This window comes from Lytechinus variegatus, chromosome 3, assembly GCF_018143015.1.
Source record: "Lytechinus variegatus isolate NC3 chromosome 3, Lvar_3.0, whole genome shotgun sequence".
In the NCBI taxonomy this organism is placed as follows: Eukaryota; Metazoa; Echinodermata; class Echinoidea; order Temnopleuroida; family Toxopneustidae; genus Lytechinus; species Lytechinus variegatus.
The window spans coordinates 3,441,612-3,467,372 of NC_054742.1; the positions used below are offsets into that span (position 1 = coordinate 3,441,612).

General features: G+C 34.1%; 1 protein-coding gene across 2 annotated transcripts in view; it reads right to left on the minus strand.

Moving 5' to 3' along the window:
* The window catches only part of LOC121410005 (intraflagellar transport protein 122 homolog), a 29,529-nt gene extending 4,190 nt beyond the window's left edge, over positions 1-25,339 (minus strand). The window contains exons 1-23 of one of the 2 annotated variants that reach the window (XM_041601814.1): positions 25,228-25,339; positions 18,201-18,267; positions 16,821-16,984; positions 16,211-16,287; positions 15,243-15,376; positions 14,018-14,097; positions 12,699-12,774; positions 11,638-11,829; positions 10,797-10,994; positions 9,412-9,555; positions 8,415-8,552; positions 7,742-7,906; positions 6,570-6,808; positions 6,016-6,169; positions 5,566-5,727; positions 4,568-4,734; positions 4,132-4,339; positions 3,583-3,649; positions 3,176-3,313; positions 2,482-2,680; positions 1,739-1,904; positions 886-997; positions 290-510 (exon numbers count right to left, since the gene is read on the minus strand). In XM_041601814.1, the coding sequence (XP_041457748.1) occupies positions 290-510; positions 886-997; positions 1,739-1,904; positions 2,482-2,680; positions 3,176-3,313; positions 3,583-3,649; positions 4,132-4,339; positions 4,568-4,734; positions 5,566-5,727; positions 6,016-6,169; positions 6,570-6,808; positions 7,742-7,906; positions 8,415-8,552; positions 9,412-9,555; positions 10,797-10,994; positions 11,638-11,829; positions 12,699-12,774; positions 14,018-14,097; positions 15,243-15,376; positions 16,211-16,287; positions 16,821-16,984; positions 18,201-18,267; positions 25,228-25,286 (3,327 nt within the window). In that variant the 5' untranslated portion in view covers positions 25,287-25,339. Of the gene's footprint in view, positions 1-289; positions 511-885; positions 998-1,738; positions 1,905-2,481; positions 2,681-3,172; positions 3,314-3,582; positions 3,650-4,131; positions 4,340-4,567; positions 4,735-5,565; positions 5,728-6,015; positions 6,170-6,569; positions 6,809-7,741; positions 7,907-8,414; positions 8,553-9,411; positions 9,556-10,796; positions 10,995-11,637; positions 11,830-12,698; positions 12,775-14,017; positions 14,098-15,242; positions 15,377-16,210; positions 16,288-16,820; positions 16,985-18,200; positions 18,268-25,227 lie in introns of both variants that reach the window. The other variant, XM_041601813.1, reaches the window with a different exon arrangement.
* Positions 25,340-25,761: the final 422 nt, after the last annotated feature.

Sequence of the window (25,761 nt, forward strand, 5' to 3'; positions counted from 1 at the left end):
CTTTTGAAGGGGGGATGCTTCACCGTGAATGAGAAAGTAGGTATTTTTTGTATATACATTGTAAAAAAGCATTGATATAATTTCATTAAAAATGGTAGCATATTCATTATTCGATAAAATATAAGTTGATATACAATGAAATAATATACTCTGTATTTCTCTATTTTAGTAGGAAGGGTTTATTAGCTCAAAACTTAGGAGTCTAATTATGATAGGATCAAGGAAGGGGTTTCTAACCTCTCAAACTAAAGAGTCTAGTTGTGACGGGATCAAGGAAGGGGTTTCTTACCTCAAAGCTAAGGAGTCTAGCTGTGAAGGGATCTTCTTGAACATCTGAATCATCTCCACCGTATTCATCTAGTCTCATAGATTGTACATTGCCTTTGTTTGATTCACTCCATTTATCTCCACCACTACGACCATTCCTTGGTGGCTCCATCTGGATCAGCTGGACAGCCTCCTCATCAGGGATCCCTTCCTCCAGGTGGAACTCTACTAGAGGGAGCACCTCTGTCATAACAAATATCAGAGTTGTCTATCATAAATCAAAGTATGTTTTAGGAAGGGGTTTATCAGAGGGATTTTGAGGAGGACAGAGAGAGCAATGGTGAGAGATGATAGATAGGAAGAAGAATGAGAACTTGATGCAGATGTTGAGATTGAAAGAAATGGTGGACCAGTTGGGAAAGGCAAATGGGGTAGGTCTAGCTTTCATTGTAAAACAAATGTGCTATTTAGTATCTTAAATTCTTGTTTATTTCTTGTAAATTATTTAATCCATTTTATGTACTAAACAGAAGCACAGTTATGACATATAAAACAAGAGCAATAGTCATTGTAAATATGTATTCCATGCGGTGGATAAAATAAAGAATGCCTCCTCACCAAAAGATACAAATGAGTGGACAAAGGGTTGACTGCAATTGATACATCGATTGCCTTGGTTGTTGAGTAGAGGGTTGGTTGTAGAACAACGATAACACATTGGTAAGACATCCTAAAAACAGAGATAGAATAAATTCATATATCAATGTTACATGTTTAAATACCATCCATCCACTAATTCAGGAAATCTTTAAAAGGGGTTCAAACTCTTTTATACATGTGCCTTACATACAGATGAACTGAATCACCACCTCAGGATAGAGACCCTAACAAAAAATTATTGCTTTCTGGTTTGAAAATCAATTACAAAGAGTCTATTTAAGTTAGGTCACCATTTCATGTTAAACATGTGCATACATCAAATAATGTCAAAAGTATGGTAATTTCTCTTCCTGTTGAAACACAACTTTCACATATTATAATGACAAGAAATCATTTTTACAGACCTGCCAACCTCTGGGAATGAATAATTGTATTTCTCCCAAAAAGTGTATTTCATAATAAAATGTGTGGTGTACTCGCTCATCGCGGCGCTCAAGCTGTATGCAAGCTAAAATGCGCACTGCTATTGCAGAGGAAAAAAAAAACATTTAAACCAAAATGATCGAAAAAAAAGTTATCTGAAATTCCATTGAATAACCACATTTGTGTAAATTTTATGAAAAAGAGATATATAGAGATGATATTTCTCAATATATTACGATTTTAAAAAATATATATTTTCTAAAGAAAAAGAGTACTGCCGTAATTTGGTTGCAAAAACGTACTGGTTGGCAGGTCTGTTCTTATACATATTTTATGATTTTTAATCCAGTTTAAAGAATTTGGTGCAATGTTTGTTGGCACTGCTTACCTCAGCATCATGGAATGGTTTTGACCTAATAGTGATACTACCAAGATCAATAGATTCTTGGAACCGAGCAGGAATCCTCAATGACTGTAGCTTCTCAAAGGCAAACCTAGCTAGCTTGAAGGCTCCAAGGTTACGACTCTGTTTAGCCAAGGCATACAGTGTGTTCCTAAACAACAACAACAACGTTAAGGAAATAAGACCTTCTCAAACATTTATCTTTTAGTGACATTTTTACAAACATAAAATGTATGCAGGAATTGTCAGACGTCGATTCATGAAAACAGACGATGGGTATTTTCTTTGTGACTGTTGTGCTACAATTTTGTTATGAAGCATTTTTAGGGTTTTAAACTGTGTGATGTTAAAAAGAATTTCAATGAATGATGAATGCAAAATACTAAAAAATGTATAAATAAATATTTTTCCCTCAATAATAACTCTCTTAGAAATCATGGATGAATTACAAAATACCTTGCTTCACTCAAGGTAAATTATCAGTCAGTCTCACAATAACAATACTTGTTTCACTTGTACTTGCCATCTTCTAAAATGATGCTATCTAAATTCTTCAAGCTAACATCAATAAGAATTACCTAAGTATTGCATGTACTAAATGATTATGAATTGTATACTTCATAACATGAATTTATAAAAGAAGATAGCCTGACTCGTAAACTAACATCAAGACTCTTAACGTAAACATTAAGCTATGAATATTAAAATGAATGAAAATCAAAGGATACACTTTGCTAATTCCATGTGGAATATCATTGAGAATAGCATGCCAAAGGTATCTTGACATATTAAAGAGTGCATCAGGAAGATGAGATGTGAATGGTTCATCGGTGTAACGTTGGATAGAATGATACACATAGTACATTTCAGCTTTAGCTTGAAATTCCTGGAATTTTAGTAACATGTCTCTTCTCTTGTCTATGTCAGCTGAAAATATAAAATATAAAGAATATTTTATAATACAATATTTATCTATTCATTTATTCATTTCATTTCCAAGCAAGATAATAACAAATATGACTGATATAATAGAAAAATTATAAGAGAAATATAAAAATTGAGCACCAGTTAATTAATAAGGGGATAATTAAAAAATCACAAATACTTGTGAACTAGATTTTAAATGGAAGAATTATATTAATGCTATTCAAAATACACTTGTTATGTAGGTGCAGTAAAGACCAGTAAAATTGACCATTGGTGAGTACCATACTTCATCTCTTGCAATGCAATGAAGAATCAGGGAAAGCATATTAGATTGCAATGCAACTATTGATCAAAATGAACATTTGTCCAGCACAAAGAAGAAAGAAACAATCAAACATGTTAAACCACCACTGCGTTTATCTCTTATAGTATATCTTTTACCTTGATTTGTAATTTTTTGATGTTTAAATAAAATGAATTGAATGTACTAACCACCTGCTATATCCAAACACTGCATTGAAAGCATCCAGAAGTAGTATCCAGCATCATTAAAACGACTCTCCAGAACTGCATTGTGGGTAAGTTGTTCTAACACCCTAACAGCCTCATCTTGTCGACCTGCCTTATGGAATGCTAAAATAAAAGGAGAAATTTTGTGAATGTTTGTATTTAAACCAGTTAATACATAGCCACAGTTAATGGTAATACATGTTATTGCATTGGGTCATTTTTCTTGGAACAGGTTCTTATTTTTCTGACATAATCAACAAAATGCACTTATATCTATAAGGTAAATACATAGATCTAATAATTTCAATCCATTTAACTTAATTAGTTAAACCCTAGTTCCTTTGATAAGACTTCAAAGATAGGTATATTATTTCAGTCTCCTTCATACATACCTCTCTGGGCCTCCTCAAACCTGTCATTCTCTGCAAGCCACTGGGCATAGGGGACATATACGTCATCCTGAAATTAAAATAAATATTACAAATTACTTTGACCTCTTCAATGAACAGATACCTGGGCAATATTCACTAATAAGAAGTATATTATTTACATCAATTATATATACAAGTGTACAAGTGTATGAAAGAGAAATGAATCCATGAAATTAAGTTTAGATTCTTAAATGTTTTTATATAAATGCAAGCATGTCACTGAATTCTATATCAATCTAAATTCTGGTTTCACCTGTCATCTACAGGAAGTGGATTGTCATTATAAAAAAAGCTATGTAAATTTTCATTGAAAAATAAATTTTAACTTGATTCACATCACTCGCAAAATGGGAAATAAATTCTATTTTACGTTAAAAAAAAGCTAAAACTAAAAGCTAAACCTAAATAATTTGCCTCAGCCTGTTGATTACAACATGATTTCAGTATATGTTTTCCTTAGACCCTAGCCTGAGTTACCTGGATTGGTGTTCATTAAGTCAAGTGTATTACCTTGAACTCTGGATGTTTTTCCACGAGACCAAAGGCAGCATCCCAGTGACGAGACTCAACATGAAGCAAGACAAGGTTCTTAGTATCTCCCATCTTGGTGTAAGTCTCAGCAGCATATGCAAACTGTTCCATCTTCTTGAAGTACTGAGCACACTTCCCAAGAGGCTCCCTCTCTGCCTTATCTAATTTACGAGCTACATCAATGAGCCTGCAATGAAAAAGGACCTCTTGTGTCTGATTTAAAGCTGATAATCTTAACTAGCACAAATGATCTCAGATGAAGGCATTTTAAACAAGGGAATACTTTAACATTATCATCACCATTAGTCCACCTCTGTAACACATAATAGCTACTGAAGTCAACTTTGGATGAACTATGTCCATATATAAAAGTGATTCTTGATGCAATTCATCAAATTCTCCTAACAGAACTTACATATCAGCCCATCCATGATCTCCAATGATCTCTATAGCCTTGAGATGTTCACCAGCAGATAAATACATCTCAGCAGCAGCTCGAGGTTCATTGATATTCTTTGCCCAGTCAGCTTGTTTAGTAATAAGCAGTTTCTTGTCTAGTGGATCTCCAGAACCAATGAATTCCTAAATATAATAATGATAAATGAGTTCTTTTCTTCAGTGTTCATGTTTGTCATGTATGATACTATTGAGAGATGTTTCATAAAGCTGTTCATGAAGTTACACACAATGTTACAAACAAATGACTGGATCATGACCTTAGATGCTAAGCTAGTTACATAGAGATATATCATTTAACACAAGAATGGGTCACCAATTGTGGGTATTGCAATTTACTTTCAACCAGTCTGAAGTGAAGAAAACATAATGCAGGATGTACAGTTTATATATATATATATATATATATATACATTTCTTAAAGATGATTACAACTAGATAATGATGATGAAAAATACATGAGTAAGTCTGATGGAGACTATAATCTGAAGAGGAAGAAGTATTGATTATGTATTGGTATCACATAACATTATGAACAACATTGGGGAATACCCCCAAGGCACTCCACAATTACAACCTCTGCTTTGGCAAGCTGCCATGAAGGCACTTAAGCATATTAAGAAATAAATTCCTGCCAGGCATCTATAAATCTCACTTGGGTTGAAAGTGGCAGATGTAGTTAGTGCCTTGCCAAAGGACGCTAGTGCAACAGTGGAATTTGAACCCCATACCTTTTATCTAAGACATCCCCACCAGGTCATGATACCTCTAGTCAAAATCTAAAGATTATATAATAAATTGATTAACTAGTTATACATGAAAAGGGGCTTGTACACTTTCTTTACCAGCAATTCTCTTAAGAGTGGGTACAAAGTCCTGGAATTCTAGTTGCTTACTTATATTTAAACTCACACAGTCAGATAAATAGTCACAAAACAAAATGAGATCAATCATTACCTTAGCATGATCAAACATGCGTAGATCTGTGTACATATTCATTGCTCTCTGTTCTTGGCCAGCTCTTTTGTATAGTTTAGCTGCTTCACCAAACTTGCCTTGATATGCATATATATCTGCTAAGAACAACTGATCATCCACCTCCCCACGACGCTTCCGCTCCTGTGATCAAGGTCAAAGGTCACATCATGTCAATGAATGGTGTATTCATTTGATATAATTAGACTTCAATGTATGACAACACTAAAAAGATTTGGAGGGTTAAATAAGGTTTCTGTGACAAAACCACATAAAGCAAAGTGAAATATAACGAATGTGTAGTTGTGTACAACTTATAAATGAAAAGACTCAGAAACTGTCCATTCCTTCTTCTCCCAATCCTAGATATTAAACAAGGCCTATCTTTAATTGTTACAAAAACAATGGGGCATGGATGAGACCAAAACTTGCCTCTATGCTATGTATTAATTCCAGATAGCGTAAGTCTCTGACACGAGTGAAGGCTTTCTTGGCAGTATCAAAATCCAGACCTTGAATGGCTTCATGAGCTAGAGCTGTCCAATCCTTGACAGTTACTCCAAGGCAAGCTACTTTGTACGCATCCCTAGATTATGAAAAAAAATATGAATACATCAAAAAATGTCACAGATTATAGTATTCATTATTCACCAATCAAAAATTTCCTAACATATACTTCCATTTCCATAAATTTTACAGGTGCACTGGATTCATGAAAACTCTTGTCATGACTGTTTGCAATGAACATCTTTAACAAGATAGGAATTTTTGCTCAGTGTTCAACTTTCATCACTGATTGAATTAACTCCTAAGCCTAAAAAAGGTATCATGAAACCTAACTGAAATAATTCCTGTCAAGATTGATTTACACGCTTGAGAGGAAAGTACACACTTATAGCCCATACATTCTCCTTAAACATGCAACTGCCCATTTCTTCTTCTCCCAAATAAAAAACTGATATAGCATGATGATTTCTCTAACTCACTTGAATTGTTTGCGTTCTAGATACTGATACATCCCAGATGACTGTGGAACCTCTACCGTTGTCATGGCATAGATATGTAAACAGAAGATCTTGGATCCGGTGAATCCTACCACAAAACCTTGTAGTTTTTGTTGCTTGACAGGGAATGTACTGGCTTTGATGTTGAGAGTACCATTCCCAGAGAAACAGAGCATGTCTTCATATTGAGTATTCCATGCTACACTGTTGGCATTGGGTTCCTAGGATCAATAAAATTGAATGGATTGGCTTGTCATGAAGCAAACTTTATTCATTATCAATTTTCATAAGAAAAAATTGTTTCCTGAGTGCTCATAACACTTACAAATTACGTAATTCTGGCCCAATTGCATCAAACTAAACCAGGTTGGTGTTTCAATGTTTGTAAGGCACACACAACTTAACGGATGACTGATGACCTGTTCTTGAGTGCCAATAAGATTCCCATCAGCTAAAATTGAAATCCAATTTTAATACGGGTAGTCAATTAAAAATTAACATGCATTTGAATGCAAAGCTCTTCATTTCTTCAAATTTACAAAATCATAAAAAAATAATGTTAAAATATTGTAAAATTCATTATCTTAATTAGTACAAGAACACTAGGCCACCAGTCAAGCGTGAAGTTGTGCATAATGAATTAACAGCTTTATAAAACATGAACTGATAATGGTAACTATGTCATCCATGGAAAACTATAGAGCCAAATGCAAGAAGGTTAACCCTCAGATGAGAGCTATCAATTAATGTTGTCAATGCTCATGAATATGCAAAAGCTAATAATGATGTCACAAAAGAAATTAAACTTCATCTTTGTATTTCTAGTGCGGCATCAAAATATAGTTAGTTCCAAATCAGAAAAGCAGAGATAAGGGAATTTAACCTGATATTTCATTAACTAGTGTGATAACAATCCCTCATAAGTGTACCACTTTTGAGACAATCTTCTAAGAATATCTCCCAGTAGCCAGCTATCAAGTACAGTTAGGGTATTAAATGGAAAGGTCATTAGTCTATTTAAAGGCAACATTCTTTGCTCAAGAGAACCTTCTCTTCGCCTCATAAAGTTAAATGCAGAAACCATATCATGTTTGAACATATAGAAGGATAGCTTCTACCTCTAATCAATCTTATGAACAGTCTCATATACACACCTGAAAGAGTAGTTCCTTTGTATTGATATCATAGACCATGCAGGTATTATGTTCATCAACCACAGCAAGTTTTTTCCTTGATGAGCTGATATCAAGACATCTAACTGATGTTTGTTGTTTCAGGATCAAGATAGGGAAAGGATTGTCCACAAAAACCTTGAAGATCTGAAGAAATTTCAAGGGATGAAACAAATACGATCTTAAATTCATGAACTTTCTATCGCTTCATCACCATTTTGGAAATGTATAGTTCATACAAAGTTCCATGCCTGAATTTCTCCTGCTGTTCATATTTCAGCATGAAAATCGACATTAGTTCCATCTTCATATCATTTAGTATACAAGAATAATCTGGGTTTAATTTCTACTGGATCACAGGATTGTTCATTTATAAACAATATCATTGTCTGATCGGTAATCAATGATAATCTTCACATCGGAAGTCAAGATAGAAATCTAAACTAAAAAGAAAATTTTAAAAAATAAACACTTGCCACATCTGGTATAGAATATAGTTGTGACACAGGTATGATTTTCAATAGATAATAAAACATGATAATTATTCAAAAATATTATAGACGAAACACTGAAATAAACATTCTATTAAATTCATATCGAAAAATGTCACTTCCTTCCTCTTTACTGATGTTGTAAAAAGAAATCAATATATTACCTGTCCATTCTTAAGACCAACCAGTAGACCCTCTCTACCTTCAGCGCCACCAATCACTTTGATATACCTGATCAAGGCCTCCATTACCCATTCTCTGTCCTTCACACCAGAGAAGGTTAAACTGGTAAGACGACGTTCCTATAAATGATTCCAAGATTTCATTATCATACAATGTTGTATAGCAGGAAAAATGAACCATAGATTACAAGGAGACATTGATCCATTGTCATGTCTGTTGTAGAGTGTAGAGTGTGAACAGAATTACACAGCCAAGCATTGAAATATGTCTATAGATTTCTAAAACATAAACCTGTCAACATAATACACACAGAGCTACATACCTTTTATAATTTTGACATAAAAGTCATACTAAAATATATGTGCCACGCAGTATTATAAATTTCTTTGGAGAGGTACATGTAATATGAAGAACAGATTCATTTAAAAAATGACTCCTCTTTCTTTTATGGCTTCGATTCATAATCATCTATGGTACTCTCTCGTTTGTGTAAATCTATGACAAATCAAAGGGGAAAAAACTGCAAGATCGAGTCAGTATCTAAGCATGTGATGACAACATTCAAAGATATTTAAACAAAGATACAGGATCATGCGAATAATGAGCATCATACAGATGAGTTCATCACTGTCCAATATATTACTAGGCCTATACATTAAATGTAAACATACTTATTTGCCCTCAAAAAGAGTAATAATTAAGGTCAAATCATTAAGGCATAATTGGACATAAAAAGAGTAATAATTATGACTAATAGTTGGCAGCTCTGTAAAGACTCTTCTTGTACTATAATCAGGATGCTAGTAATCAATATACTCATAAAAAATATTGCAAAAAAATTGTGTTTAAGACAAGAAATTGGACCTTCCCCACCATTCTGTGTCACTAAAAGTTTTGATATGCAGCATCCTGATAGTATGTTGAATAAAATCACATTTATGGTGAATTAAGATACAGAGTCAAACTGTGTCTACATACCTGACAGAGGATAATGTGTTCAGCACAAACCACAAGAAGATTACAGTCAAACTTCTTATTAATCTTCTCTTTAACTCTGTAGTGCATATCAGATGCATCATCAGAATACTGCTCATATACAACAATCCTGTCAGATAATTGGACCTAAAATGATAAACATTAGGATCATGCTTGAACAATCTTTTATTCATTAATTTCACACACTATGTAGAATTACTGTCTGTTTATCTTGCATATGTTTATACAAAAGCAATTCCATGAAATAACCATTTGGTAAGTCTATTTTTTCTGCATTTTTACTGCACTCCACAAACTGCTCAAATCATAATGATTTACAAATTTGCAACAAGATAAAGAGAAAACAAAAACATGGTATTGCCCACATGTATCTGATGGAAATTCAAAGTAATCATCTTTCTGATAATATTCCAAATTATGGTAATATTACTATGTAATGTCAGTCATTTGACAGGAGAGTGGTTAAAAAAAAAAGAGAAATCTATGACCTTCGTTACATCTAAATATCGGTTGCCAGGGCCGGCCTGAGTCCAGTTGCAACCTTGACCAGGATTAAGTGGATTAGCTTAGTTAAAGGACCTGTTCTGTAAATGTGCCTGTTTACATCACAGCATATTTCCTCCCCTCTTTGGGATGCAGAAAGAAGGGTCGTGCTACATGGGACCAAGTAGATTTCTTTAGGGTTTATAACATGTTTTTCTTGATTTATTTTCTTCTATCAAAAAAAATATATCACAAAAAGTCTCATAAGCAAATCACTGCCTCAGACTACCTCTGGAAGTGGTCTGGGGTAGGTTTGCTAAAAGGTGGCCCAAGGTTGGTTTGGGATGTTTACATCAGATTTCTTTCCTACCTGAGGCAGGCTCTGGGCCACCGATTTTCTTGATGTAACAGGGGCCTATACAAGCAATTCCTACAGAATCCATGAATTTATTACAGAATTCAAATCTGAAACTGAGTTTTTTATCTAACCCTAATAGTCCAATAGAGTCTTTTAAACAAAAAAAAACCTTCAATGCTTTGTTCATATAATTACAGCTATATTCTACTATATGTAAATTAGCATAATCAATTCATGTATACAAAATAAAAAGATTTAGTGAAATTTAGCTATGCATATACTCTACATAGAATCCATCATCATGCAGATTTTTGCAGTAATCTCCCCATAAGACTAAAAATACCCTAAGATTATGAGGGTTTAAGAGTGGAGCTAAGTTCTATCAGTCCATCTAATGATTTACAATACATATTCAATCTTGATCTAGATCTGGATTAAAGTTTTAATAACACATAATCTCTAAATAAAATTATTTCTCTCAATCCCTCTCCAAATGATGAACAAAAATACAATCCAGATGACTTACAGCAAGACGATTCTTGAAGATGGCAATCTTCTTGACGAGATCACGACATTTAATGCGGACCTTCTGATCAGTAAGAAGATGTTGTATGATGATATCAGTCATGTTTTCCCTGAAGGCATACCGATCTCTATACAGACCATGTACTGTACTGAAGATGAGTTGATAATGAGCTATGGTCCCATCCTGACATCCAACAGCCTGGATAGAAGAAGGTAAGATTAGTGTGCTAATTTGAATCCATTAACATAATGATGGATTACATTGCACTAACCTAGAAGGTAATTTTTGCTGAAGATTGGGTTGTCTCATTAAAGCACATGAATATACGAACACTAGTTCATGTGTTCTAGTGATTAGAGCATTGGACTCATGATTGAATGGTTGTAAGTTCAAGTCCCACCTCTGCCATTATCTCCACTTTAACCCCCAAAAAGGCCAGAGAGTAATTTCTGTCGTCTATAACGGTCAGCCATATAGAATGATTAACCTACACTAACAAACAATATTTCATATTTGTAATTGGTTATATACCAGCTTGGCATTGTTGCAGAGGGAAGCTGCTTTGCCTTGTTCCTATGTGAGTTAACCCAACAGAAACAGAAAGTTATCAACAGAATGATTTACAGCATCACTAACCTATATCTAGAGCTTCTTTCTAAGCTTGGATAATGTAAACATACAATGCACTCCTGAAGAATACTTATCTATCACTTTCAGATGGTGATGAGTAGAAACATGTTGTTTAAAATGTTGTCTCTTCAAAAGGAGAATAGTGGTTTAAACCATGTAAATACATGTAAATACATAATTTGAGACTGAATGTATCTTTGGTAAGACTTACCACATGATTCTGATCTGGTCTAACCTTAGCACACCATACCCAAGAGTTCTGTTCACCAACCACTCCTAACTGAACTCCATCTTTAGTATGAAGTGTAACCTGTTTGTTAGCTCCTCCAATGATGAGGTATTCTCCTCTAGAGAAGTAACTCAGACAGCATGGATCATAACCTAAATTACGTTCTTTACCGATCTGAGGACAAATCAAATATTCAGAAGTATTATCTAAACTCCATGAATAGGTAGATTTCTTCATTTTTCATATTACAAAGTTAATACAGCATCAAACAAGTGGAGCGCCTCTTCCAGTCTCACCTGCATTACCTGATTCAATATAGCAGCAGTAATGACATTGAAAACTACTATAAAATAATCATTCACATAAAACACCATTCATATGACCTACGACTTGTCAGTGATACTTATTTATCCCTACGTCCACAGTTCATATAAACTACATCTATACACTTTGAAAGTTATGACAGCAATTTAATAATTACCTCCAACATGGCCAAAGTTCATTGACCTTAATTACGTCTGACCTTGGTCATGTGACCTGAAACTTGCACAGGATATTCAATGATACCTGATTACTTTTATGTCCAAGTTTTATGAATCAGATTCATAAACTTTCAAAGTTATGATGGTTATTCAACAAATACCCCCAACTTGGCCAAAGTTCATTGACCATAAATGACCTTTGACCTCAATCATGTGACCTGAAACTCAGGCAGGATGTTCAGTAATACTTGATTAACCGTATGTCCAAGTTTCATGAACTAGGTCCATAAACTTTCTTAGCTATGCTGTCATTTCAAAAACTTAACCATCGGTTAAGATTTGATGTTGACGCCGCCGCTATCGGAAAAGCGGCGCCACTGCTATGCAGGTGAGACAAATATGAGGAGTCGATTTAAACTCAATATAGAAAGAATAGTCAAGTAAATTGCTGATATATTGTGTTTACATCAATGAATCACTAATTGCTTATAATCTATTGCACTTATTTTAATTGATTAATCTTAATTCAAGTAGATGTTAATCTGTAAGCTATCATCATACCTGTTTTCCACTGAGATTGTAGAAAGATAACTTCTGACCCCAATCAAGGACTGCAAGGGTATCAACAGATTCATCTCTGTAAAACAAGTATTCATTAGAAAGTGTAAAATTAGACTGGCATAAATCAATTCAACAAGACTAATTTAGCTATATCTACAAAACCCTGAAATGACAGGACTTCAGTACAATCATCTTTATTTAATATTTAGTAGATAATTTGCTTTTAAATTATAGACTTCACGAATAAGTTTATGCTCCTGTGAGCAACAATGTGAAAAGCTTTTCACTCTTACTATTCAATAAAATATGATAAATTTTCCTTGAACTATTCCTGAATATATTCCACAACTGGACTGTACTTTAAAATCCAACTGTTGAAGTAATAGTTTCATCAGATTAAGTTATTTATGATTAAGTACAGACAAATAATTTTCGCATCTTTGGAATCATTAAGAATATTCAATAAATACTAAGAATATCTGAAGAATATCACAATGGCACTTTGGGCTAAAATTCATATCAGTGGAAGATACATTTAAAAGATACAGATCAAACTGCAAAGGTCACATCATACTCTCACACTCTCATCAAACAAGACCTCTTTCAATTCCACAACCACTTTATTCCTTTTACAGATAAAATTCTAGAAATATTTTTTTCCCATAGAATAACAGTGTCCATCATCAGGCCAAGATTGTGCACACAATCATTAAAGTCTTATAAAATTAGTCTAGCCAGAACTACCAATGAAACAAATCTTTCAAAATCAATAAAACAAAAAACAAAAATTATTGGCAACCACAATATCAAAGTTTTACTTAAAGAATCTAGACTCACCCAAAGAAAAATAATGATCTGTCCAAAAGATCAGTAAGAAAATTAGATTAATAGCGGAACCAATTCATCAAATTCATCAATTCCCCATGACATCAACCTTAGATTGAATTATATTTATCTGCCTTCTAAAAGATCTAATGAATATTTAGTTTCTTGTTCATTTTTTCTAGAGTGATCTACTTTTCGAATTCCTAAACTTCTTCAAAGATGACAATAATACACATAATGCATTTTATACATTTCTTCAGTCTTTCTCCTAGTTAAATCTGATCAATGAGTAATAAATTCAATGCATAAACATGGCTGGTTGCAAGATATTCCCTGAAATAATAAAAATATCTTGCTATCCTACCAAAAGTACAAGTACCTCTCTTCCTGTTTGACAATACACAAAAAAAGAAAAGGGAGTTAACTTTCAACATATAGCTGCTATAATAGAGAGCTGATTGTTACAATAAGAAGTATAAATAAAGATAACTTACTTAGAAGGATTCCACTGTAAGCTCCATATAGGACTAAGACCACCATTAGGTCTCTCAATTTTGTGCTTCTCTTCACCATTCTATAAAAATAAGCAGGATTCATAAAATCATATTTGTTTATATTGACACAGACAACGATTAAAAAAAAATAATAAAAACCATGTCACCTACTTTGTTTACACAGATGTTACACCCATACACACCCCAAATCCCATGAATCCTGTATTGTAGTGTAATCATTTCTCCCTACCTTCAATGGCAAATACAGATTTTTAAAAAATGTTCCAGTCATTTGATTATTCAATAATATTTCGTTTTCATTTCCTGCAAAGAAATAAATAAAAACGATACTGAACCAGATTATATAAGAAGAATTGTAAGCGAAATCACATGTATATTCATCCATTTAAATATTCTTTCTCTTTAAGGAAGTTCATTGCATAATAAGAACATAGGAATCATTGCCAGCCAATTTGGACATTATACAGATTTAATATAGGACATAATTTGGAAATACTCAGAACTAGCTCTTCAAGATATGTAAGACAATTTTTTCTTTTGTTAAATGTATGATCTATTTCCTGTAAATAAAGAAAAGAATCAAATTTAGAATTAATCTCACTTGTTATTTTTGCCATATCATAACAATGGTTTATTAAAAAATAATCTTAAAATCATAACAGAGAAATTGTACTGTTTTTTTTACAAGTGATTCAGAAAATAGCGAAATATGACTTGAGATAATATACAAATAATGAATGTTTGAGTGCAATGGACAGAATACTTAATGAGGTGAAAGATGAAATGATCCATTCGACGAGGCATAGCTGAGTTGAATGGATCATTATTTCATCTTTCACCGAATAAAGTATTCTGTCCATTGCACAAATTAAAAGAACATTCATTATTTGGTTTATATGACACCTAAAAATAGATTCTTTTTCATATGAAATTTGTGAATTTCGAAGCAAAATATGCTCATGCAGTGCGAGCTCGGTCTGTTAATTATCGCGTGGTGCCTGCATTGTAGTCAGGGTGCGTGCATGCAATGGACAAAATCATATGGATCCAAAATTGCACAATGAATGGATCTAAAAGTGCGCGGTTGATGACATCATTGTAGAATGGGCTGAATGATCGATATAGACCAACCAATCAAATGACAAGGATCTACCTAGGTGTCATATAATATTATCCAATTGGCTGTCTCCTTATGAGTATTTACCTTAGTCCTGATAGTGATACATCCATTATACAGTCCTAGAGCTAGGTACTGACCATCGTTAGTCCAAGAACAACATGTAATACGACTTGTCACTTTGTGTTTGGAAACAGATTTTTGCTCCATGGACCATAATCCTGAAAGAACAAAAAATAGAGGTCAAAATATATTCTGATGAAAATTTTTCACCATTCACATGATGTTTTCATTCAGTATTAATACAGTTGTCGCCTTTCCTTTTAATTTACTTAAATGGAAGTTATATTTTTACAGAATTTTTGTTACTTAAACATTTTCTCAATAGTTTTTATTTTCAAATATTATAGCAATAGATGTATCCTAGAATTCATTAAGTAGTGACCTGTTGAATTAAATGAGCCTGCTTGCTCCATAAAATCATTTTATCCATCTTTACCCTCCATCTCCTTCTTCACTACATGAAAATCATTTAGGACCCCCCCCCCCAAAAAAAAGGAAAAAAACAAGCACTTTTTCATATCTAACATTACCAACTCCAAAATGCAAGAAATAGGAACAAACTTTAAAGAGAATAAAAAAAGAGAAACGTTCCTCAATTTCTTATACATCACATTAGACAAATTTGTACAAAATAGGAAAAAAGCACTGAAATTACCGGTTCTATTTCTCCATAAACTAAGAATACTGTACCCCTTTTAAATAGACAGTTGACAGGAACTATATCTTTGACGGTCTATTAAACTTAGATTAAAGTAATCAAAAGAGGTTTCCTCACAAAACAAATGATTTTTAATACGGTATGTCTTTTACAAAGATATCTGCCTTCAATGATATAAAATTATTATCTTCAAGAGAATGTTAAGGGTACCATAATTGCATTAAGATCAATTTTATTTAGATATCTTGGAATAGAGGAAGTGAAAATATATGAAATTTAGGACAACTTTAGATCTAAGGAATAAACAAGAAATATTACTAATGCAGATACTAACCAAAATCACTGAAAGCACAACTAGCCAGCTGATGTGTGATTGGATTGAACCCAAGACATTGAATGGCATCATTGTGACTGTAATAAAACAATACAAACAATTTATTAATGTAAAAAAGAAACAAATAGAAACATCCCTTATTCTGTTGTCATTTGTTTGAAATCATCTTCTGTTCATTCTTGATAAGTGCAAGTAAAAACAAACAAATGCGAGCATGTCTTTACTCAGCACCATTTTAAATTTCAAATTAATTAATGAATTCTAATAAATGCTATGAAAATACAGTTGTTCTTTTGCTTCAATTATTACTCTTTTCCTCCTTTACATTATCTTCCTCTTCATTACCATCAATCATCAACACCAGTTAAATCAATTTTCAATATATTGCCTTCTTTTCAATAGATATGTAAACCAAGACCATCGGTGCCCTATAAAAAAAGATAACATATGAACCTTATGGTTACACAGTGCTGTACAGTATACAACACTGCATTTATTTGGGGCATTGAGAATAACACTGATGACTTCTCTACAGACTGGTAATCAAGTAAGTTGCAGGATAAATTATAATTAAAGTAATTGTCTCTGGGTTCTTCATCACATGACTTACGTATATTTCAATATTCCTTCTAGTTTTGACGTCCAGATGATGACTGTCTTGTCCGCTGATCCCGAAGCAAATCTTTTACCATCCTTGGCGTATGCCACACAATAGACAGTATCTTTATGACCCTTCAAAGGCTGCATAAGTGTGCCATCATTAGTGTCATAAACCTATGATATAAAACACATTGTATGATGAGTTTTTTGTGGATATTCAAGAACCTTGGTAATATTACTAATATTGGAATCTTATTGAAAAGCTGAAAAGTGTGATACAGACCATGTGTAAGTAAATTCAACTTAAAACAGAGTAGATCTTAGACTGAAAACAAAAACAAATGCACAATGAAAAAATAATCATACTTGATCAAGCAAATTATCGTTGAATATGAATATAAGCATCTGGTATGACTTGTTGAGTTCTGCTCCCATTAATGTTTCAGTATAAAGGAACTTAGGAAGAAAACAAATTGACTATGAAGATAAAAACAATGTGAATTTCTACTCAATGCAGGGTTGGGCCCAATTACATTCCAAATACATTCCTAATTACATTCCAGAGATGATCTAGCTAGTTACCAGCTTCTAATTAGCATTAATAACCTGCTTAGGCCAGCTAATGACCAGAGTATAATCAACTTGACAATCATTTTTCATTGGGCTGACTTTAACAGGTTAATATAATGTTAATTATAAGCAGTAGCTGGATCATCTCTGGAATGTAATTAGAAATGTATTTGGAATTTAATTGAGCCCAACCCTGCTTCAAGGCAATCTCCAAAGGTCATTTTGATGATATACTTTCAAACAACTTCAAAATCTCTTCCAATACTATGAATTCATCTTTATTGAAAGAGGTATACAGGGAAGAGAAAGAACAGAAATACAGAGGAATAACAAGAAATTGAAGAAAAATAACAAGACAGGAAAATGAAGAAGAAAAAACAAGAGCAAAAGAATAAAAAGGAAGAGAAGTAAACAAGACCACCTGACTACAATCTAATAAGATCAGGGATTAGAAAAGAACTTGAGATATATACAACTTTTAATTTGCAGTTGGTTTTCTCAAATTCTAGTATAAATCAAATATCATAGAGCATTGTGAATGTTTTCCTTATATTTTCCAACTTTAAATCTAAACAATTTATGAATTATTGAAAGAAAAAAAATATTTAATTTGCATCTTTGATCTCAATTTAACTGACCAGAAAACACACAGCACTCACACTTAATGCAAGGTTTTGCTGTGGCAGCAGTTGATGAGCTTTTTTAATGCATACACATCAAAGAAATGAAATATAATCATTCACTTGTACGAATAAGACATTCCACACACAAGTAATGGCTTCCAGAGTTGGAATAAAGACATAATAATGTAATGGCTTACCAGTACTCTATTACCAGCAGCAACAATAAGTTGGGTTCCATCAGGCTTGAATGCAAGATCATGAATACTGTTTGATAAAAGGAAAATATGCCGATGAATAATTTATAAAGTTCTAATTTTGTCTCAAAGGTTAAAGGCTAGGTAAGTAGGTTATGAAGTGAAGCCATGATTACCTCAACAGATTCTAATATTTTGTATATGTGCCAAATTGAGTAATCAATTTTACATAAATAGTGACACCTACATGTAATGACACTAAAAACATTATATTTATTTAGACAAAAGAGAACCTGTATTCGCCTGTATTATTCTTCAAGTATAAAAGACACAGGTCCTCCCTGAAGATCTTCAAGTAACACTTTAAAATTGGAACAAAGACATTTGAAACCTGCCCAAATGTGGGTGGTTTCTCTAGCAATTGCATTTAAAGTTTTTTACCCAAATTTTGCCCAACCCAACCTTCCCAAACAATCTTTCACCTGAATGTCTGTACATCTATCATCAGAAACTACAATATTTTAGCTTCAATAAAGATTTCTTGCCGTCTCTGGACTCTTGACTTCAATGAGTCAGGTTGAGCAACAATGCCAACACTGTAGTTGTTTGGTGTTATTGAACTTGCTAACACTATCAGTAGCAATGTCTTCATTCAAGTGAAAAGTAGACAGCTAAAATTAGTCTGTTTGGAAAACTGCAGTATTGACATTTAAAAAAACAAAAAATACAAGATGCCTAGCCATCAATCCCATAGACTCAATGCATTATTCCCCTTTAAGTAGGGGATTTGATGTTTAATAATGATTTTTATATAGGTTAGCATGGACATAGAACTTTCGTCGTCGTTGGTTAGATGTACTGTTTCCGCATGATAAGCGGGACTCGATCGAACCCATCATCATGTAGTTAGTTTGAGAACTAACGTTAGTACGGTCTAAGTAGATCTAGACCACAAGCTTCGGTCTCTGTTTGGTTGTTTTGGTTGGCTCCACTCACCAATAACACAGACTGAAGTTTAACTTGATCTGTACAGGGACTCAATGGACATATGTTTATGCATTAAGTTCAGATAAACGAGGGAAGTGGGAGTTGCGCGACAGCCGAAGAAAGTCACTGTTTTTGTCCTTTTAAGTTTTTTTCATTTAAATTTTTAAAAAATACTTTCATCGGCCGATAAATACCATCATGTCTTGAATTATAAAAAACTTGCATCAGCCAAGAAATATCATGAAATATCATATTTATTGGCGAATGCAAGCATTTTACAATTCATATTTATCGGCTGATGGAAGTATTTTTTTTCTTTCAAATTGGCACTGCTCATGATATTGTCGCCCTCTCTTATACGCGTCTTGTAGCTAGGCTACGATAACAAAGACGGCAAGATGGCAACAATAACATCTGTGAGTATCTGCTCATCTTCTTATATGATTTTTCTTAATTGTTATATTATTTCTTGTGTAAAAAGAAGTTTATTAGTTCTTAATGAGGGGAAATGAAGTTGTTTTCAATTTGCATAAATTTGTAATAAGTCAAAGAAATCAAGTATTTTGGAGCAACATTGTTGTCTCCAAAATACTTGGTGTGTGTGGGCCTATGGCATCCTGCATTCTGTCCCATGCCAGGGTTCGACACTAGCGGCGATCCGACGGTCCTAGACTGGTAAAAATCGCTGTCGGGCCAGTAGATTTTCAGAAATTGGAAGATTTACTGGTCCGACATGACCAGTAAAAAATATCATTGTCGGGCCAGTAATTTTTCCAAAAATAGCAAGATTTAAGGGTCCGACATGACCAGTAATAAAAACCATTGTTGGGCCAATAGCTTTTCCAGAAATGGTCAAATTCACAGCAAACCATTTCCCCCCGTTAAATTCTGCCATTCACACACAGAATACACACAGAATGAATCGCACGTGTTACTAGAGTACTATACAGCATGCATACAGTGTACATGTAGTCAGCCACACAACCCACATGGTAAATTCTCCACTGGCCGCACGAACGAAGCCTGGCTAAACTCTGGCAGAAATCTCTCACAGAACTGTCAAAATTCAGGGTTCATACTCATGAAAGGCTCTTATAATGTCCATATTTCCTAAAAATTGGAGCAACTCTGTCATTTGTAAGCAGTAAAAGGAGAAATTTTCACTTCTGTTTTGGTTCAAACAGATCGGGTTTCGGGTGATATCGTCTGAATACATAATATAGCCCCACATATGCATTTATGTGTGTGTTGATACAATTAGTATCTGACTTTCTTTCGTAGCTATTTTAATTGAGCCAAAAAGAAACTGATAAATTATTTATGATAATAGTTTTAGCTTTCTTCCTATCTTTCTTTCCTTCTTAATCTTTCTTTGTTTCTTCCCTCAATTTTTTTTGTTACTGTCTTTCTTTTTTAATTTCCCTTTTTTCTTTAATTCATTTTTTCTTTCTATCCCTTTATAAAATATTTTTTCTATTTTCTTTTTTTCTCTCTCTCTTTCTTTCTTTCTTTCTGATATTTTCTTTCTTTAGTTTTTGAGTCCATCCATTCTATATTCATCTCTTCTCTTCTTCCTTTCTTTCCTTCCTTCTTTTTACCCCATTCTTCATTCTTTGTTACTTCTTTGTTTCTTTCTTCCATCCATCACTTATTTACCCTTTCTTTTTTATTTCTTTTCTCAGCCCTTTTATTTCTTACATTCATTCCTTCCTTTCTTCTATCCGTCTTGTTCTTTCCTTTTCCCTTTGTTAATTACATCCTTTTACCTTTCCTTTCTTTTTTTTGACTGCTTGCTTCCTTTCTCTCCTTTATTCTTTCATTTTTTTTTCTTCCTTTCATCTATTCTTTTACCTTTTCTTTTTTTTTATAATTGCTTGCTTCTCTCCTTTCCTTTCTTCCTTTATTTATTTCTTTCCTTCTATCTATCATTTTACCTTTCCTTCATTTCTTCCTTAATTCCTTCCTTCCTTCTTTCAATCCTTCCTTCCTTTCTTTCTTTTGTCCCACTTTCAATCTCTCCTTTTACCCTTTCTTTTTTATTGCTTCTTCTTTATTTCCTTTACTACTTTCTGGATTTGTTCTTTCTTTCTGTATTGCTTGCTTCATTTCCTTCCTTCATTTCTTCTTTTCTTTCTTTCTTTCTTTCTTTCTTTGTCTTTCTTTCTTTCTTATATCTGTTCCTTTTTTATTCCTTCCTTTCCTTCATTTGTTCTTTCTTCCTTCACATCTATCCTTTCTTTACCTTTTTTCTTCCTTTCTTTTATTTTTTTTCTTTTCCTTCCTTCCTTCCTTCCTTTCTTTCTTTCTTCTTTCTTTGTTCGTTTCTGTCTTGCTTTCTTTTTGTCCTTCATTTTTTTTGTGGGGGGGGGGGTAATGAAAGGCAAAAAAAAATAAACTTGCGCCTTTTCTTAATGTTTTCTTTATTTTTGGGGACCAGTAGATTTTAGGTTCGGACCAGTAAAAATTTGAAAAACTGGGTATCTACTGGTCTGACAATAGGTTGGACCAGTAGAAAAAATGGGTTAGTGTGGAGCCCTGCCCATGCTTCATGGAGAGTCCATGTCCATGCGCAGTGAGTCGCCATGTGCAATTTTTTTTACTGGTGCGCCACTCATCTGTCACTGCCTGACCAAAATGGTTCTAGAAATAATTTTGCAATGTTGAAGAGTCTTGTGGCATCTTATATTAATCCTCAGTAATTCCCTGAAATGCTGCAACGTTTGGTTAAAAGATCCAGCAAAAGAAAAAGGAGGTTAGCGCAGTCAAAATAAGACTTTGTTTTTATTAAGCCTGAGTCATATCGATTATTTTGAAAACCGGTGTTCGACAGCTCTAATTCGATCGAACATCGATGCATCGAATATTGAAGGCGGGGAAAATTTAGTCTTGTTTTTGCGTCGATGCGATGCGCTTTGCATATGCACTACGCACTGACGGTATGCGCTGGCGTTGGCCGGGTGAGCGTTGCACAAGCAGATGACAGAGCAAAGTTCGTTTGTATTTTCCATGATCACAAAACACACAAAAAAGGCCGGGGACCAAAGCAGAATTCTTCCCAAAATATCTTCAACAATGATATTTGCAGATGACAACATATAAGTTTAAAATGAAACAATAATAAAGACATGAATCACGCAGAGTCGATCCGAATGATTTTCGGTCAACTAGCATTCGCAGTCCATTCACTAGCCCCGTCCGCAGCTCCGTACACTCACTCTCCCGAAACGACAGGCGTGCTTGACGTCAGCGCCAGCAAACAATTGCAATCAACGGAGAGCGCTGTAACTTGCCTGAGATTGTGTAGTTGGATCCAAAATGAGCTCCAAATAAATTTATGGGAATAAATACGTAATTTTCTCTGGATGGTCATTTGAATTGCTATTCAATGCTGATATAACGATTGTGAGGAAAGATTGTGGAATATGAGTTATGACGATGTTCGAGAATTAATCCTGATATTGATAATGACAATCCAGTTTTTTAGACGCAATTGAGCATGCGATCAAAATAAATACGAATGTTTCGAATCGAGCCCTAAATTCATCTAAATTATTACGATTTAACAAGATTTTATGGTCATACTAAGAATATTGACGATGTCAGCAAAGTATGTTATGTTCATATGGAAGAAATAATACTGGGATTATTTCTATTGTTCCATCTCTGGACGTCTCCTCCAAGCTCCGAGAAAATAAGCACAATGCGCATGCGTGTTTGATGACGTATGACATATTTTCCCATTCATGAAATCAGAGCCCAAAGTTGGGCACAAACTAGCTTCAAATTGATGGGAAAAAATATCAAACGCAATTTTCTCTGTTTTGTCATGTAAAATGATATTATATGGTGATATTACGAACTTGAACAGAGTTTTTGCATGTAGACAATGTTCAAGAATCAATCCTGACGTGATGATTATTTTTTTTAGACAAGTGCACTAGCTCGACTCAAGAAGTCAAGTCGATCGTCATGAGATGTCCGCCATTGAAAATTGAAACGAAATACAAACGTTTCACATCAAGCTCTAAATTCATATTAATGATTATCATATGCAAATTATTGTTAAATATTACGATTAAATAATGTTCTATGGTCATGATTTTAATATTGTTCATGAAAGCAAGATTTATTTTACGTTGATCGCGTCAATTTCCGGCCATTTTCTGGTTTGATTAAAGAACAGTACTGCGCATGCACGATCGATGGCCATGACTTCCATTCATGAATTCATCGTGCATAAATTATCTCGGCACGAGCAGACGAGTAAGACTCGAACTATGATCGAAATAAACTTCAAATTAATGGTGAATAGCATCATAATTACTCATTCGGTTTCATTTTGGGGGCAATAGAAATCAAGTAAGTAGTAGTAAAGTTGGACATTACTGATATTTTGATGATTGATTGTGTAAACCAAACGAATCGGCCGGCCGACGTATTTTTTTTTTTTTTTTTTCGATGCACCGATTTTGCAAAATCTGCACCGGTGTTCGATGACATCGATCGAACACCGATTTTAAAATCGATTCGACTCAGGCTTAGTTTTTATCATGTATAGCTGAGTTGGTTACCCTGTATAAAGATGTAAAATAAATAAATAAAACTTGCAAACTTGGTCCGTACGCTGCGAATTTTAGCTGCCATTTTTCTCAGGCGACGATTTGAGATGCCCACGTACAGTAAGCTGTATTTACTAAGCAATCACTGTTTCCAAAGCTACCCGCTCAAGTTACCAATATTTGGTATCAAAATACACTTTTAAAAAATGCTTACGATCATTTCATTTTGAAAGTGGGGTGACAATTGTTATAAAAAAAAGAAGGGGTGGCATCTCAACGTGTATCTCAACCCACTATCTTGACACACTTGAGTCAAAGCACTTTTGTGTATGATCGGTGCGTGTGTGTGCGTATAACGTACAAGATTGTTTATCCACGCATGAGTGAGTAAAAACAGTTTGAAGAAAGGTTATATCATAACCTTGCTCATTGAATGAGTGGCGCATGCGCGATGTCTGTGTAGTATGATGGTGGGCCCCAAGTCTGCGCACCTAACAATTTGAGTTAAGATTTAACATGAATTTCTTCTTATTTCACAAAATCTTTTAGTTCATAGTGTTCCTGATATTGTTAAGAGTAAGTGTACCAAATTTCTCATTAAAAAAATGAAAGAAAATATAAGGTTTTCTTGAAAAAACCTCGGGCAGTCATTTTCAGATTGAAAAAAAATGGTACCTCATGTCTGCGCACTCATTCACTTTGCACACGATTTGGGGATTTTGATGAAAAAGGCTGCACTTTGAGGCCGTCACTTGAAATGCCCTAAATTCATTATTTTTCCACCATTTTGAGTAGGATGTTTTTATGAATACCTCTATGTATTGCATGTGTAAAGTTCGTGCGCGTTGTGTATCTTCTTTTACTGGAATCGCGCAGATACGCGGGTGCGCAGACTTGGGAGACCGCGCAGACATGGGGGAACTGGCCATAAATGTATTGGATGTTTCTAATCGGCGACTCAAGATTATTTACCCATCATTGTGTCACTGTTCCGGAAGTGCATAATTCATGACATTCTTACTTAAAAATGTAGCAATTTCAGGAGAAAAGTTTTTCATATATTTGAAAGGATTTGTAAATTGTGGATACATACAAATCCTTGTTTCATCTCATTCATCATATTCATAAAAAGATTTGGTTGGGTAAGATTTTTTTTACGAAGAATTTTATTTCATAATTGAAGGTTGAAGACCGCCGATTATTGCCGATGGCGACTCACTGCGCATGGACGTTACATTACGTTGGCAGAACTACTTTTACTCTCCAGAAGCCTCCAGGCTATTTTTAATGTGTGAGTGGGCCTGGCACGAAAAAGACTAGTTAACGTCAGATTCACATACCGTACAGCAAAAGTAGGCATACGGGACTATGTTCTTTTTTGAAAACATAAATCGAAACAAATGTTCAACCATTCTTCACATTTATCATAAAAATCACATAATATATCCTTTAACAAAATAATAATCCGTCTGAATTAGGCTTACCATTGTTCAACTCTGTCCCTATCCTGGACTTTATCCACCCAGGTCGGTATGGCTCTCATCTTGGATTTTCATTTGACTAACTATTTATACATTTTGCGCATGCGCTGATCCCGTCGCTAGACGCAGATTTTTTGCTTCCTGAGCAACGCAAATCTTGATGGCTGCACAAGATGGGGAAAATGGGAGTCATACTGAATAAACTTAAAAATTTTCGCATGTACATATTGCTTTAATTGCCTTACAAATTTCTACACCCATTATCAAAATTGGGCCAACCGGTAATGAACCACATGGGCGGCCCCAGGATTTTCCAAAAGGGGGGCCGGGGGCAAATTTTTTGGAGGAAAATCTTGACAAGCCCAAAAAATATTTTCAACCACAATTTAAGGATATTTTGTACCTGCAAAAAAATTGACAACCGAAAAAAAAAAGGTTTTCAACCACCAAAAAAAAAATTTCAAAGGGGGGGGCACATCTCAGTTTCAATGGCATTTTCACATTACAAATTTTACAATTTACAAAGGGGGGGGCAAG